General features: G+C 40.5%; 1 protein-coding gene across 5 annotated transcripts in view; it reads left to right on the top strand.

The window, feature by feature from the left end:
- The window catches only part of MACROH2A1 (macroH2A.1 histone), a 42911-nt gene extending 28729 nt beyond the window's left edge, over window positions 1–14182 (top strand). For 2 of the 5 annotated variants that reach the window (XM_084216132.1, XM_084216131.1), the window contains exons 6-9: window positions 2299–2389; window positions 6150–6239; window positions 9286–9460; window positions 13460–14182. In XM_084216132.1, the coding sequence (XP_084072258.1) occupies window positions 2299–2389; window positions 6150–6239; window positions 9286–9460; window positions 13460–13625 (522 nt within the window). In that variant the 3' untranslated portion in view covers window positions 13626–14182. Of the gene's footprint in view, window positions 1–720; window positions 821–2298; window positions 2390–6149; window positions 6240–9285; window positions 9461–13459 lie in introns of all 5 variants that reach the window. The other 3 variants (XM_084216130.1, XM_084216129.1, XM_084216133.1) reach the window with 2 other exon arrangements.
- Window positions 14183–14608: the final 426 nt, after the last annotated feature.

The raw sequence follows: 14608 nt of genomic DNA, 5'->3' as shown, positions 1-14608 counted from the left end.
AGCAGCTTTGATCCTGTTTCAGTACAGAATAGTCCCAGCACATCCCTATAATTGATGCTTAAGGGATGCTTAGGGTGTCCTTCATCTCTATACTTGTGGAAGAAACAAATAACCTCATTTAATGGCAAAATTAGAATCACAGAATAGTTTGGAAAGGACCTTAAAATTCATCTCAGTCCAACCCCCTGACATGGGCAGGGACAGCTTCCACCAGACCAGGTTGCTCCAAGCCCCATCCAACCTGGCCTTAGACACTTCCAGGGATGGGGCATCCACAGCATCCCTGGGCAGCCTGTGCCAGGGCCTCACCATCCTCACAGGGAAGAATTTCTTCCTAATATCTAATCTTAACCTCCCCTCCTTCAGTTTAAGGCCATTCCCTTTGTCCTGTCACTCCATGCCCTCATGAAAAGTCCCTATCTGGACTTCTTGTAAGCCCTCTTGAGATAGTGGATAATAAAAGAATCCCATATAGCAATCAGTGTAAAACCAAAATAGAGTTTACTAGTTGGTACATTCCTGTTCTCCCAGTATGAACAATGTTTTGAGTCTTGTGTTTGAATTTTTTTGGGCTAATACCCCTTTATGACCTGCCTTTTATTTTGCATATTTGTTTGCAGTGATGCTATCTCCATCTGTGTTGCAAAGCTCACTTTTCTGCAGCTTCTCTGTGATTTCCCAGCTGTCCTGTTATTTCCCACCTCATGCTTTTCTTTTCAGCTGAACCTTATTCACAGTGAAATCAGTAATTTAGCCGGCTTCGAGGTGGAGGCCATTATCAATCCTACCAATGCTGACATTGACCTTAAAGATGACCTAGGTAAATGGGGCATGGGTTGACACAACTAACGGTCACATGGAAATTATGGAACCCAGAATTTATTCTCTAGGGCTTCATACCTTTAATCAGAGCAGAAATTCAAATCTTGCAGGTCCTGCTTTGTTGAAGTACTATATTCAAAACACTTTTTGACCAATTCTGAACACTTGCAGCTATTGCTAGTCTTCAAGCTGATTTCAGTTCAAAAATTTTAAATTCTTTTCCATAATGATCATATGTGACTGTTAGCTATTTTGGGGGGTTTCTTATTTGGATTCTTTGAGGACTAAAATACTTTTTTGTCAGGTTTTTCTCAAAATAAGCAGTTTCTCCATTCTACCTCCAATCTGAGGGGTTTTATTTCAATACTTAAGAGCAGGCTTAAAAATTTTGGTAAGGGCTTATTACTTTCTTAGCTGTTCCCAAATCTCCCATACCTTGATTTGATGTTTAATTCAGTTAATAATTTGTTTCCATTATGTTTCAATTCTTCCCTGTCACTTTTACATTCAGCTGGAAACAAATACTGATATTATACCAAGAGAGAACTATCATGGGTGGAGAATCACTTTTGAAGCTTTTCTCTTGTTTCAGATTGATAAGAAATCAAAAAATCCTTCTTTAATAGAAGTTTATTCTTCAACAAAACAAAAATTGCCTTTCATGCATTATCTATTGCAGTCCCTTCTTATTTGAGTAGACCTGCTGCTGTATTTTTTGAATCTTCCTTAATGGAATACAACCCATAATTCTAATACTGCTGCATTTCCTATGGGAATGTAGAGAAGTAACTTCACAAGAAAAAAGGTCTAAGAAGGCTAATTTTTACATCAGCCTTTCTAAGAAATACATATATTTCTGCAAGTATCTTAGCCATTCCAGCATATAATTAAAATATATGCCTTACTTTTAAACTATGCAAAAAATGTGTATATTTTAAAGCAAATTCTGTACAACCCTGGCTGCAAAAACATTGTTTCCTACATGTGAAGGAAACTGGTATATTTAGAAACAAAATTATGAATGGCTTTATATATGAAAATCAGTGGCTGTCAGCTTATTAGTGCTGACAAAATGGAGAAACTAATTATTTTGTTTGTCTTGATGATCCTGAATTTCTCTTTTTTAAACAGATTCCGTATTTTAATGTCATGCTCTGTGGGGAACTGGTTGTTCTAGGTTTCTGCAAAGTGAAATGGGGCATTAGCTGATTTTAAAACTTTGGAAATGATCTCATGTGATTGCTCTGACTTGTCATTTTAACATTTATTTGATCATGTCATACTCAATATTCCTCCTCCTGCTCCCTACACCCCTTTCTCTACACACACCTGCACACACAACTCAGCATACTGCTTTGGCGCAAGGTTTGGAGATGTAAAGGTAGGAAAATATGGACGTTGGTACATGTGTAAATGTAGAGCCTGTGCTGGGTCTCTGTCCAACGTGGTTGATATACATCTGTTTACCTGTTGTAGTTGCAAGTTGTACAGGCTGACATTGCCACGATCGACAGTGATGCTGTCGTTCACCCGACAAACTCTGACTTCTACACCGGTGGTGAAGTAGGTAATGGCAAGTTCAGTGCTGCGCAGTTCGTATGTGTGTGCATGGTCAGCAGCCACCAGCTTGTTGTAGCTATGCAGATCTGCATTCATTTCTCACTTCCAGCAGTCCCCACTGATCTAACAAGAAATGAACAATTACAAGCCTAGTGGGCATTTTTGGTTTTTGTTGCCAAATCAGCCTTTCAGAAGTAACCATGGAGTGCACCACCAAAATTGAAGTGCAGGAACAGTGAGTTAAAGGCAGGCACGTGACCAAGGAAAATGAATTATGACATTGTTGGTTTGACAAGTGCCTGGTTTGAATGTGGTTTGAGTCTTGATCTTTAGATTTTAACCAGTTCCAGTGCACCCTCTCCATGCCAAGTTTCAGATGTTCATATCTGGATTCACAGGCTGGATCTAACCTATTTGTATTTTCCAAACTCTTAAGATTATCCTTATGGACCGATGACCTTCCTAGCCCTGCTCCAAGGTCCTCACACCCACAAGCCCAGGCTAGGGCTGCACACACATTGCTCACCTGAGCTACAAGGATGAGAGAAGGCATGACAGGAAACAGGACAGACCTCTTAATTCAGCCATCTTAACTGTCCCTTGAGTAATTCTTCTCCTAGCCTTTCTCTTACCCCTCTCATATACAGAATTTTGAAAGATTTTATAAAAGGATAGGAGTACTTTGATTGAACTGCCTTGGTAATTTGAGAAGGCAAATCAGTACTTGGGCCAAATGTAGAAGTTGCTGGCACTGCTTAAGAACAAGTCAGCTGATCCCAGCCTCTGTTCTGCATCTCATCTTGACCTCACCATCCCTGTGAGAATGGGCTCCCCCCATGCCAAGGCCTTGTTTTCAGTACTGACCTGGAGGGACACACGTCCTGCACCACCTGTTTTTCTGAAAGGGCTGCATTCTGAGTAACAAGCAGAGAAATACAGCTCTGGTTGACCTGCTGGGGCAGAAGCACTGTGACTTTGCTGGCTAAATAATATGCAGAGTGTCATAGTAGCCTGTACCTGAAGAATATGCTTCCAAAGTCTGTCAGACCCATTTAGCCAATGTGCCTGTCTCCTACCCTGTGACAAAGAAATGCTTTGTTACTCTGCAAAGAAAATTGTCTCTTGAAGTTGGACTGCTCATTCCTTAGTGTAGGTTCCTGTTGCCTCTGACTGCTGTAAGAAAGAATAGAAGTGCACAAATGCTTAGCTTCCAATGATTAACTTTTACCCATCTAAATTTTTTTTAATTTTTTGTTGGTTTTTTTCCCTAACAATTTAAGTGTACTGGGGGCTTATCCTGAGAATTTTAGAGCCTAAATTTCTGCTAACGCTGTTTTCAACACTGATACCAATGCCTGCTTGGAAAGCATGAGATGATGGTCTTATTCTCATGGGAGTGACACATATTTATGCTTGTGAGCAAATAAGCTACTAACCTTGAAGCTGTGAAGCAAGACTTCCCTCAAGAAACTTGCTAGTGTAGTGGAAAATAGTTAAATACAGTCTGTCCTTTACCAGATTAAGCTCATTTACAACATAGATGTCATTATTTCAAGATAAACCCTTACTATTAGAAGAAGAGCATAATTGAGGAGTAAATGCAAAATATTTCACTCATTCATACCAAATATTGCTTTTTCTCTTCTTTGTACCAGATCCTGCAAGAAGAGAGCTCAGTGGAATAAACTGACATGGTTGTTCATTGCTTTTAATTATAAATTAATTCCCACTGGAAGGGAAAAAGCTGATCCTTCTGGATTGAATTAAACCAAACTAGGCTAAATTCCATTAAATGTACAACAGCTTTGCAATGGCAAAGAAATGACCTACTTAATAGAACTTTGCTGTTCCTAGGTTCTGCACAAGGCTTAATTATGTTTCCCCTTGAAACAAGAGAAATTAAGGATTATGAATGTCATGGGTTTTAGGACTGATCAGAGTCCATGGACTCATGGGGAGTATAACTGGCATATATCTATAAATATAAATAGGAATGATATGGAAATATATACAATAAAAATATAACTAGAATGGAAGGCTGTTTCATTCCCTCCCCATCCCTTCTCAGAGTGATTTTATAAGACCCTGGAGTCAGCCACATCTGCTGCATGGGCTCAGCAAAGGGCACAGGGTGTTGTGCTTCACTCACTGCCTTTGAAGGGCAGAGTGCTTCCAAGCACCTGAGTGCTGCTCTGGATCTCCTTTCCCAGTACTCTCCTCAGACACCTTGCTGCTCCAAATAAAGCCATTACTGTCTTTTCTAAGAGATTTGTAAGGTGATCCTCCTACTCAGTTGCACTGGGATAGGCAACTTTAAGTTCAGGAAATCCTTAGGAGTTTGGCTGAAGTATTTATATTTAAAAGCTTAAATGAGCACAAACAGCAAATTACACTCTGACCTACACAGTCTGACCTTGCAATCCAGTTTTTGGCAAACCCTGTTGTGAACTGGTTATGAAAAAGCCAAAGAAAAGGCATAGCTTTTGTAATTGTCCTCAGCTTTTGTACCCCAAAAGCAATAAACTCCTATGAACAAAATAGACTCAGGGTCACAGAGTCAGTTTTTGAATGGAAAACAAATGTATTGTTTTCAGCTTTTCAGTTTGGAAGAAATTTAGCAAAACAAAACAAAAGCATCTTGCAGTCTTCTTGTTTCTTAGAGCTATATAACCTGGTTTAGTAACTGGAGTCTTGGAGAAGGGAGTCTGCTTCCTGGAGCATATAGTATGTGCACTTCCATCAGAAATTGCATTTTTTTCCTTTCTTCATCAGTGGAAGTAAGGGGTGTCACCAAGTAAATGTCTAGATCTTTAGAGATCCTAGTTCTGAACTTCTGGAAATCAGTTTTCAAAGCAATATCTCAAATCAGAGCCTTTATAATATCACTGCTTTTTATTTATCTACCTTTATAATTAATATGCACAGTGCAAAATTATGTGGGATGCTTATGTAGTTAGGCAAATGCTTTCTTGGGCTGTTTTTTCTTTCATTAATATTTAAAACTAGAGCTGCAAAATAAGATCTAAACCATTTAGTGATGGACTGCCTTTGTAAACAGCATACCTTTTGGTTGCCCTGACACACTGCACAGCTCTTCTTCTCCCAGAATAATTTTGTCCAGCTCCTTAGATGTAGTTAGAGAAGTTCATTGGAGGAATGTGTTCCTTAGAGATTCTCCTTATTTCTGAGGCTCTTCCTCTTGGTTAAAGGTGGCTCAACAAGCTGGGCAGTTACCAAGTAAAGCAGCCCGCTGCACTCACGAGACTGTTTCATTCCTGGGGCCACCTGTTGGGGTCAGGGACCAAGATCAGGTGAGTTTCAAATTCTTATTGTGGCAAATGGCTCTTTAAAACAATTTGTAAGAGAAGAGGGGAAATTAATCCTAGGGGAAGGAATTACAAACCTTCAGCCACTGTTGAGCTAGCACATTCTTCTGGAACATTTCACACTGAGAGATGCTCATGAAAAGGAAGGAGGTAGGGATGTCATGTCAGATGTTTCTTGACAGTAAATTCAAGTCTGAGAATGCTAGCAAGGGATACCAGTGTGAGGTTTTTGGGTTGTTAGGGTTGTCTTTTTGTTCTTTCTGTTGTTGTTGTTGTTGTTTTTAATGACTAGCTAATTCTCAAGTCCCAAAAGGTTTAGATCTTACTTTGCAGTCCCCAAAAAATGTTTGGGCAGAAAACTCTAGAGTGATGTAACAAAAGCAAATGATGAGTCATATGTCTTCTGAGATCAGAGGAGTAAACTAACAATTCTCTGTTCAGGGAGCACTTTGGAAAAGAAAGGTGGCAAGGAGTTTGTGGAAGCCGTCATTGAGCTCCGCAAAAAGAACGGGCCGTTGGACATAGCCGGAGGTGAGGCTGCGCTTCGGGACCCCCACCCAGAGCCCTGTGGCAGTGGGGCTTGGCTCACCCAGCCCAGCTCCCCCTGCAGCACTGCTGGGGCTCTGCTGTCTGCAGGCAGCTCCCAAGGGCTGTGTGTTTGTATTCTCCACAGTTAAACTGCACACGTTGCATCTTAAGTAACCTTTACCTAAGCACCTGGGAAATGGGCAGTGCTGTAGTGTTACAGTAGAGCCAGGCTGTTCACAGGTACGTGCATGCACACTCAGTGTTGATCATTAAGGGCACAGTTCAGAAAAGCAATTAATGAGATGCTTATTTTTGAGTCCAACTCTGTTAAACATCTGCTTTGCTGAAATGCCTCTGACTTTCACTGAACTTCAGCATGTGCCTAAAGTTCAGCATCTGCTTGGGTACTTAGTTTAATCAGTGCCAAAATCATCACTATAAAAGCTTATGACTTTTTGATGCCTAGTTATCAAAATTTATGTAATCTCAGAGAAAAATCTACTATGTGAGTAATAAAGTTTGATAATGGCAATATATAATTTTACACCATCTGTGAAATTGCTGATCCATGTTGTTCATATAGAAGGCTGATTCTGCCATCTGTGTTTATGCTATAAAAATAAATACAGTGTGCACAGTTTTGTAAACGAATCCTAACTACAGCCGAAGGGGAGATGTAAGAATTCAGCTCTGACAGGAAAAATTACAACTGTTTACTTCTGGAGCTTAATACTTTGGGGGGTTCTCCCTTGCATTTTAAAGATTTTAATAAGTTTTTCTTGAAATTTTTGTTCTGTGAAAATATGCAGAATCAATTACTCGCTTTTTTCTTTTTACTAACTTCTGGTCAAGATTGCTTGCCAGCCCAGACCAAACTGCTCCAAATAGGTGGCAAATTGAAAAGAAAAGGTTATTTTTCTCAGCTTTTAGTGCATCCCTCAGATCTGGGGGTTGCTTGGCAGTCTTACTCCAGGGCAGCTCTGCACTGCACTGGGATAAACTGGCTGTTAGGGACTTGTTGGAGAACTCTAGAACAGAACTAATACATCCAGTTTTCAATCCTACATGTACCCAGGGTTTAGATTTTTTCAATTCTATGGGCATCCCTTTAATCTACCCATAACCAGAATGCTTACCTGGAATGTGACTAGCACAGAATAAGTCCATAGTTGGCTTTACCTATCTTACTTCCCATTTCAGTGCATTTGCATTTGAAGTAAAGGACAGCTGCTCTCGGTAATGAACAGTTGTCCTCATCAGAATCCTAATGAGTTAATTAATGACTACCCTGGAAAACACTCCGTGAAAAATATTAAAGTTGGTCATGTGTATCAATACAGTATTTTATTCTTTCAGGGTGAGGATGATACCCACATTTCACATCTGACTAGAGATATGTCAGCTGCTTTTAATAGATTTTTCTTGGATTTATGATGTATTCTGAATCTGCCAACATTTTAGTTGCACATTATGACAAATTAACATTGCCTAACACTGAGGCTATTCAACATGTTGGGACTCTGCAAAGCCATAAGAACATAAATGCTTGTGCTTCCATTGTCCTTCAAAATGTTCTGGTTAACCCCTGGTCAGGATCCATATGACAAAGTCTATTTTCTCTTTCCTGCAGCAGCCACGAGATAGTATCCATATGTGATGATCATGTGCCAAAGTTACCTCTGCTATACTTTAATAGCAAAATGCCTTATAAACATTCCAGAATGGAATAGAGGATTTCTATAAGCATCTCTGTAAACCTGATTTTTTAATTTTTTAAAAAACTTGTTGGTATTTTTATTATGGTTTTGTGAAGACATAAGTTACTATTTTATACCAACACTTTAGTGGGGTATTTTAGCAGCTGACTCTCTGTGAAGGCTCACTGTATGTTCTTGTGAGATTTCAGATAGATGTTTTTCTTCCCTCAGCTTGTGTTTACGGTGGCTTGCTTGCTTCCCCCCACCTTTTTATTTGCAACCACAGCCCAGTGAGTTCGGAAATGACACAGATCCTCCTCCCCTGGCTTCTGGCAGGCAGAGCACAGTCTGTTGTTGCTCTGTGATGGGAAGTGGTGAACCCAGAGCATGTTCCCCTGCAGAGAAGGAGGCCTCTCATCTGGAGAATCCCTGCCTGTCGGCAGTTTGTAGGCAGGGTCTGCTGCATCTTCTTAGTCCCCACATGTCCACGGTAATATTGTGGTGATAAGATATGATTAGCATGGTAAAAATTCTTTTTCATTTCTTTGTACATACAAGGCCTGGCCTGTTGTTACACAAACAATGTGAATCAAACACTGCAAATTTGTAAATGCATTCTCTACACCCCTCTGTCAAGAATGTGATGAAAGAAAGAAGCTAAGCCCAGCATTGTTCAAGTGATCTTGTATGACCTATACACAAAAAGCTAAAATAAGGCTAGGCCCAAAGACTTGAAATCACACAAAATGTCTTCATTATAGTTATTCAGAGACAAAGCTGGAAGTAAACCCAGAATCTTAATTCACGTCTTTTCCGTCCTTCCTTTGGGGTTTGCAGAGCACTAGTAGCTCTGAACTGCTCCAGGTTGGGCTGGGGTATGATCAGAAGCCGGCTGAACACTGTACATTTAGCAGGAGTAGCTGAAGGTCACCAGAGTTGTAACTCCTTGTGCCTGTCCAGCATTCTGGTATTTACTGTATCTCTGCAGTAAACCCAACCAAAGCAAGATCATCCCTTGTCTGGGTTTGGGTTCTAACAGATACTGCCCTTCTACTTACCCAGTCCCGAGTATAAAAGTGCTTCCTTTGATGTCAGCCACGAATTCTTGCTCTCTCTCAAATAAGCTCAGTCCTAGCTATGATTTATAAATTATCACAGCAAAATGCAGCTGGAAATGGAAAACACAAAGTCTCTGTAATCATGTTATATTTTAAGGCTGTGTGATTTGTAATCTAAAACATTCTCAGGGGCTAAGGGAATGTCTGTTGATTGTTTGCTATTTTAATCACATGTACACTCCTTTAATCCTAAAGAGAGGAAGGTAATTATGTTTCATTTTCAATTCTTCCTAGCTGTTGTCAGTGCTGGCCATGGACTGCCTGCGAAATTTGTGATCCACTGTAATAGCCCGGGCTGGGGATCAGACAAATGTGAGGAGCTGCTGGAGAAGACAGTGAAGAACTGCCTGGCTCTGGCTGATGAAAAGAAGCTGAAATCAATTGCATTTCCTTCCATTGGCAGTGGCAGGTAAGGTTGTCAGGCAAACCTGATGCCAAATAGGTCACATTCTCTAAGTGCCATCTGGTTTTCCAGTCCCTTCCCATGTACAAAACACATTGCTACAATGCTGGCTTTTTTCTTCCTTGTTTGAATCAGTTCCCTAAAAGAAGAGTTTCTTCTAGGTTTGTTCAGGCAGTGCTTGGAGCCTGCAGTGTTTTCCTGAGTACTAGTTTAGTGTTGGCAGATATCATAGTGATCCCTGCAAATCTTAAAGCATGCAAATGGGATAAAGAGCATAAAATGAACTTTCAAGAGAACGTTAAAAGACTTCTTTCAGACAATTCATTCATAAAAATTGGAGATGTGGAAAAGAACATGAAGAAAAGAGGTCTCTTTTGCCTGATTTTAGTAAATAATGAAACTTACCTGTCTTACAATGGCCAAAAGACATGGCTTAGTGTTTGTTTAAGCAGCAAACCTAAAGTGCCTTGATTCTCAGGATTTGCAGAGTCACTTCAAGCTTTCATCCAAAATCCATAAGCTGAATTCCATAGAGTTTACATCATGGGACTATTTCATTAAAAAAAAAAAAAGACGGTAAAAACCCTTGCCAAGGTCTTTGAAAGCCTCAGTCTAAAGTTCAGGTCCTCTGGCTCTGTATGCTCAGTGCCTTTGAAAGTTGGATCATGTTCTTAAGAGCCTCAGTCCAGACTGACTGCACCTTTAGTCTGAGGCTTCTGGGTTTGGGGTGCAGAGGGAAGTTGGGAACACCTGGCCCTCACTGATGGCTCAGTAGGAAGACCAAGGGCCAAATGTAGGCTGAATTACAGAGTTGTGTCTCTTAACCCTGAACAACTGACCCTCTTGAGTTTGCCATGAAAGAAGTTGGCTGGTGAACAACAAGAATATTCTTCCCATTGTGCTGTGTTGCAACACTAGATTAATTCTTGCATATTCTGTGGGCTAAGGCAGAAAACAGTGTTTGAGGTTTTGGGTGAAAGACAAGAAATAAAAGTTTCATGAGGATGCTAAATTTAAGCAACTTGCATCATAGAAATCTCCAGCTAAGGTTAATTTGCATAGGTGTCATTTTAAGGAGATAACTTGAGCAAACTTTGCAGAACAGTAGAGAAATAAAGCAGGGGGTTCATAGTAACTTATTGGATTAGCTGTCAGGGTCACAGGCTGGTCAGTACAAAGAGAAGCTCTGAATCACTCTCTGGGAGAAACTCTATTCCTCCACAGAGTAATGTGGAGAGTGCAGAGTGTCTGTGGAATTGGTTACGTAAAAGTGGCACCATATAAAGTATCTTCCACACAGCCCTGTCTTTTCTGGATAGCTCCCAGCAAAGAACCATTCCCAGCCCTTGTTGTGAAGTAGGTGATTGGTACTGGAAGATGATGAAGCCTTGAACAATCCTCAGGATTCATATTCTGTTTGGGAATTTGGTTCCTGACAGGCAGGATCTGGGGCAAGTCCTCCACTTGGCATATACATGTCATTCTTACTTGAACCAGTTAAAGTGGTGCTTTTAAAAGATGGAGAGGAATCAAAATGCCTTGAATAATATATGAGGTTATGTATTTTTCCTTTTTTTCCCCCCTTAATTAGAGATACTCAAGCGTAAGTTAATTTTGGAGAGAACATAATATATTCTGACAATACTCTCTACTTGTTTTTATGAAGTCAAAAGCATTAAAAAAAGAAAAAAAGTAAAGCTTTAAAAGATAACAAATGCCAAAGACACCACATGTATGCAGCTGTTCTAATACAGGCATCTGTCAAGCAGACATCACCCAATAAACCCACATAAACAGTTTCATTCTCTTTTATAGTTGAGGAATGGGATTACATGAGGGCAGTTCAAATAAATCACGAGGGGAAATAAAATAGCATACTTGTAGCATTCATTGGGCCAGATGCTCAGCTACAGCCAACTTATGGAAAGCACAACTTGGGTTCTGTTCAGAGGTAGCCTGGAGTTCAGTCTGGTAGGGCCAGCAGGAGAAAAGGGAAAGGAGAGGTAGGGATTGAACATGAACTCATCCTCTGAGAAGGGATTTCATTCTGATGCTCTGACTTTGATCTGAATTGACACTGGTTTGGCTCAAGTCCCAAACAGCCTTTACGCAGGAATTTAACTCAGACCCATAGATCAATGCATCAGGCTTCTGTTTCTTGCAGCCCACACATGGCCATCAGGCCAGCACCTTCCTGCTGATTTTTCTGCTCTCTCTTGTTTCTTTTGGGAGAGGTGTCCTGAGCAATGGAGTGTTATCAGCTTGCCTGGCACTGTGCCTTCCTTTCACCAGGCCACTCTTCTTTCACCTGCCCTGGTGTGACCACCCTGCCAGAACACTTGGAAGTTGTGTGACTTCAGAGGCCCCCGAGAACAGTTGAGAAACAGTGTATGTCCCTGGTTTGATGCTGCCCTGCATGACAGTTCAGGAACAAAGTTCCTGGAAGATTTCTGCACTGTATGCCAGGAGGCAGCACTCAAAAGTAACCTGCAAGTGCCCAGGTGTGGAAGCTGCTCACTCCTAAGCCGCTCCTGTGTCAAAACTGCTCTCAGTTGATTAACTTCTCATACAGCTGATTATTCCTGACCAGCTCATTTGGCTTTGGAATAGTACAAGCTTTGCTCACAATGCTTTTTCCTTTATATTTTTCTTTCCTTCTTCAATAAAAGAAAAAATCAGGCATTTTCAAAAAAGAAAAAATAGTGTAAGCTATTTCATGCCATCATTTTTGAAATACCACAAACATTATCTTCAAGACAGCACGTAAAATATCACATTACAGGCAGGACTGACGCAGAATTGCTCTCTGAGAATGTTTTTTGATAAGGCAATGTGCAGCAAGTGGGCCATGACACAGGCAGTTGCCCTTCACATTCAGTGTGTTGTAGCACAAAATAAGAGGGAGATTACAACAGCATTTTACTACCAGTGTGGTGCTTCAGTGAGCAAGTGCTGAGAAATGTTCACCTGTTGGTGCCAGGGGTAGATTTAGCCCATCTTCCTTGAACTGCTCAGGAAATACTGAGAAACTCATCCATCTGTGTAATCTGTAAATTATTTGTAGTATTAGTAGTACACACTTTATAATGGGGAGTATTAACTACCAGGTGTCTGTAAGTGCACATCAAGGAACCAGGTGTCTTCAACAGGCTCTTCCAGGTTCTTTTTGGGTGCTACTCCTAAGAGAGTGATCATGTCCCATCACCTTCAGACTGACTGTGGCGTGCACATCACTGAGGCTGGGGGAGGGCTCAGAATTTGGCAGGGTAAAATCATGGTCTGGGTGAGTAGCAGTACTTCAGGAGTAACACCGCAACAAAGTTCAGGCCACATTCCAAGCAGTTACCAGGTGCAATTCCAGGAGTTTGCCACGATCTATAAAATTCAGATCATAAAGTTAAGGTCATAGCTTTGTTCAGACCATTCTACTTGTGCTTGACTTGTTTTAAGAATAGATGACTCTTTCAGACAAGGATTCTTAGATAAAAATGTGAAAAAGTTTTAAGAAAGATTGTCAGGTTAGGTCCTGTAAAATCCTGTGCTTAGTCACCATTAGTAGTGCTAAGACTTTGTACTTTGGGTCTTTTCATGTTTCATATTCTATATCAAGTTCTCTGTCCCTTTTTACTTTTCTTTAACAGTTGCTTTGCTTTCAGGACAGGTTTAATTTTGCAGCTCCAACACATAACACTGCTTTCCAGAACACAGCAGGCTCTTGGTTTACTTACATGTTAATGAGAATAATTGACCCATCAGGTATCATGAGGTTCAACCAAACAGTGTGTGTAGACTCTGTATTCATATTTTAGGAATGCTTTTCTTCTGTTTGAGCATTTTAAGTCTTGCCTAAATCAACAACTTCTAATTCACACTGTAAGCACTGGCTTTGCAGCTTTATTTGCTGTGAGGTGTTGGAGGAAAGCTGGAGCCTTCTCTGGGAGGCTAAACCATCAAAAGTTGGTTCAGCAAGTCTTGATTTTCTTTTTTTTTTCTCTCTCCTTCTAGAAATGGCTTCCCAAAGCAAACAGCTGCTCAGCTGATCCTGAAAGCCATCTCCAGCTATTTTGTGTCTACAATGTCCTCTTCAATCAAGACGGTGTACTTCGTGCTCTTCGACAGCGAGAGTATAGGGATATACGTGCAGGAAATGGCCAAGCTAGATGCCAACTAAGCCTAGAAAGCTACAGTACCAGCCCCCTCTTCCACCCATCAGCATCCCCAAATCCTTAAATCATTGTGAGGCAGAGCATCCCTTATTTTAAATTTTGCTCATCTAGGGAAATAAAGGTGGGGGTTTTGTTGTTTTGTTTTGGATTTTTTTGTTTGTTTTTCCTCTCTAAACTGTTTTATGTTGGCACTGATAGTTGGCATTACTGCTGTTAATGCACTGTTATACCAGGCATCGTCTGAAGTTAGTGTAATCTAGAAGATTTTATAGTTTTATTTTAATGAAGTATGGATTGAAGCAGGAAGCTGTTAGGAGTATGTAGTCTTTTACTTGTGAAAGAAACAGGCCAACCCTATTTTGTAACTGTGTTGTGGTGCTTTATCAATACATCAAGTGGCGTTCCTTTCATTTTTTAAAAGAACAGATGCTATAAACCTAATTTGTGTTTGTTTATTGTCTTAATGATTCTGGAAGAAAAAAATACAGAAACCCTGTTGTCCTTAATTATATTTACAATTTTGAAACTGTGTGAATTGATTTAGTAAAATGTTTGAACTGTTGCTCTTGGTGTACTTGGATTGTTTTTTCCGTTAAGCCTTTATTTTTTAAGTTCTGAAAAGTTAGCTCTGAGAGGGATGAGAGCAGATCACAATCAGTGACCTGGAAGCTTGTTTGGATATGCTGGGCATCTTCCCTGTGCTGGCTGCATGTGAGTGTGCTCAGTGACACTCACAGCTGGAATTTTTCCAGAGTGTGTTCACCCTTCCCAGTTGTTGCTTCAGATCCTCCTGTTCAGAATCTGCCCTAATTGCCTATTCAGTTTGGGAGGTTGAAGCCTTTTAGATCAAGCAAGGCCTAAGATTTTTTGAACTCTTTCCAGTCATCTAATACTGGCCTGTTTGAAGCTACTTTGTATTTTTTCCAAATATTTATGAGCCCTGTTTGTAGTGGTGGCCCTGTCCTTTGCACAGCTGAAATCCATACCA

This window comes from Fringilla coelebs (assembly GCF_963513975.1).
Source record: "Fringilla coelebs genome assembly, chromosome: 15".
Taxonomy (NCBI): Eukaryota; Metazoa; Chordata; class Aves; order Passeriformes; family Fringillidae; genus Fringilla; species Fringilla coelebs.
The sequence above is the reverse complement of the archived record's forward strand: the minus strand, read 5'-3'. Positions and strand labels throughout refer to the sequence as shown.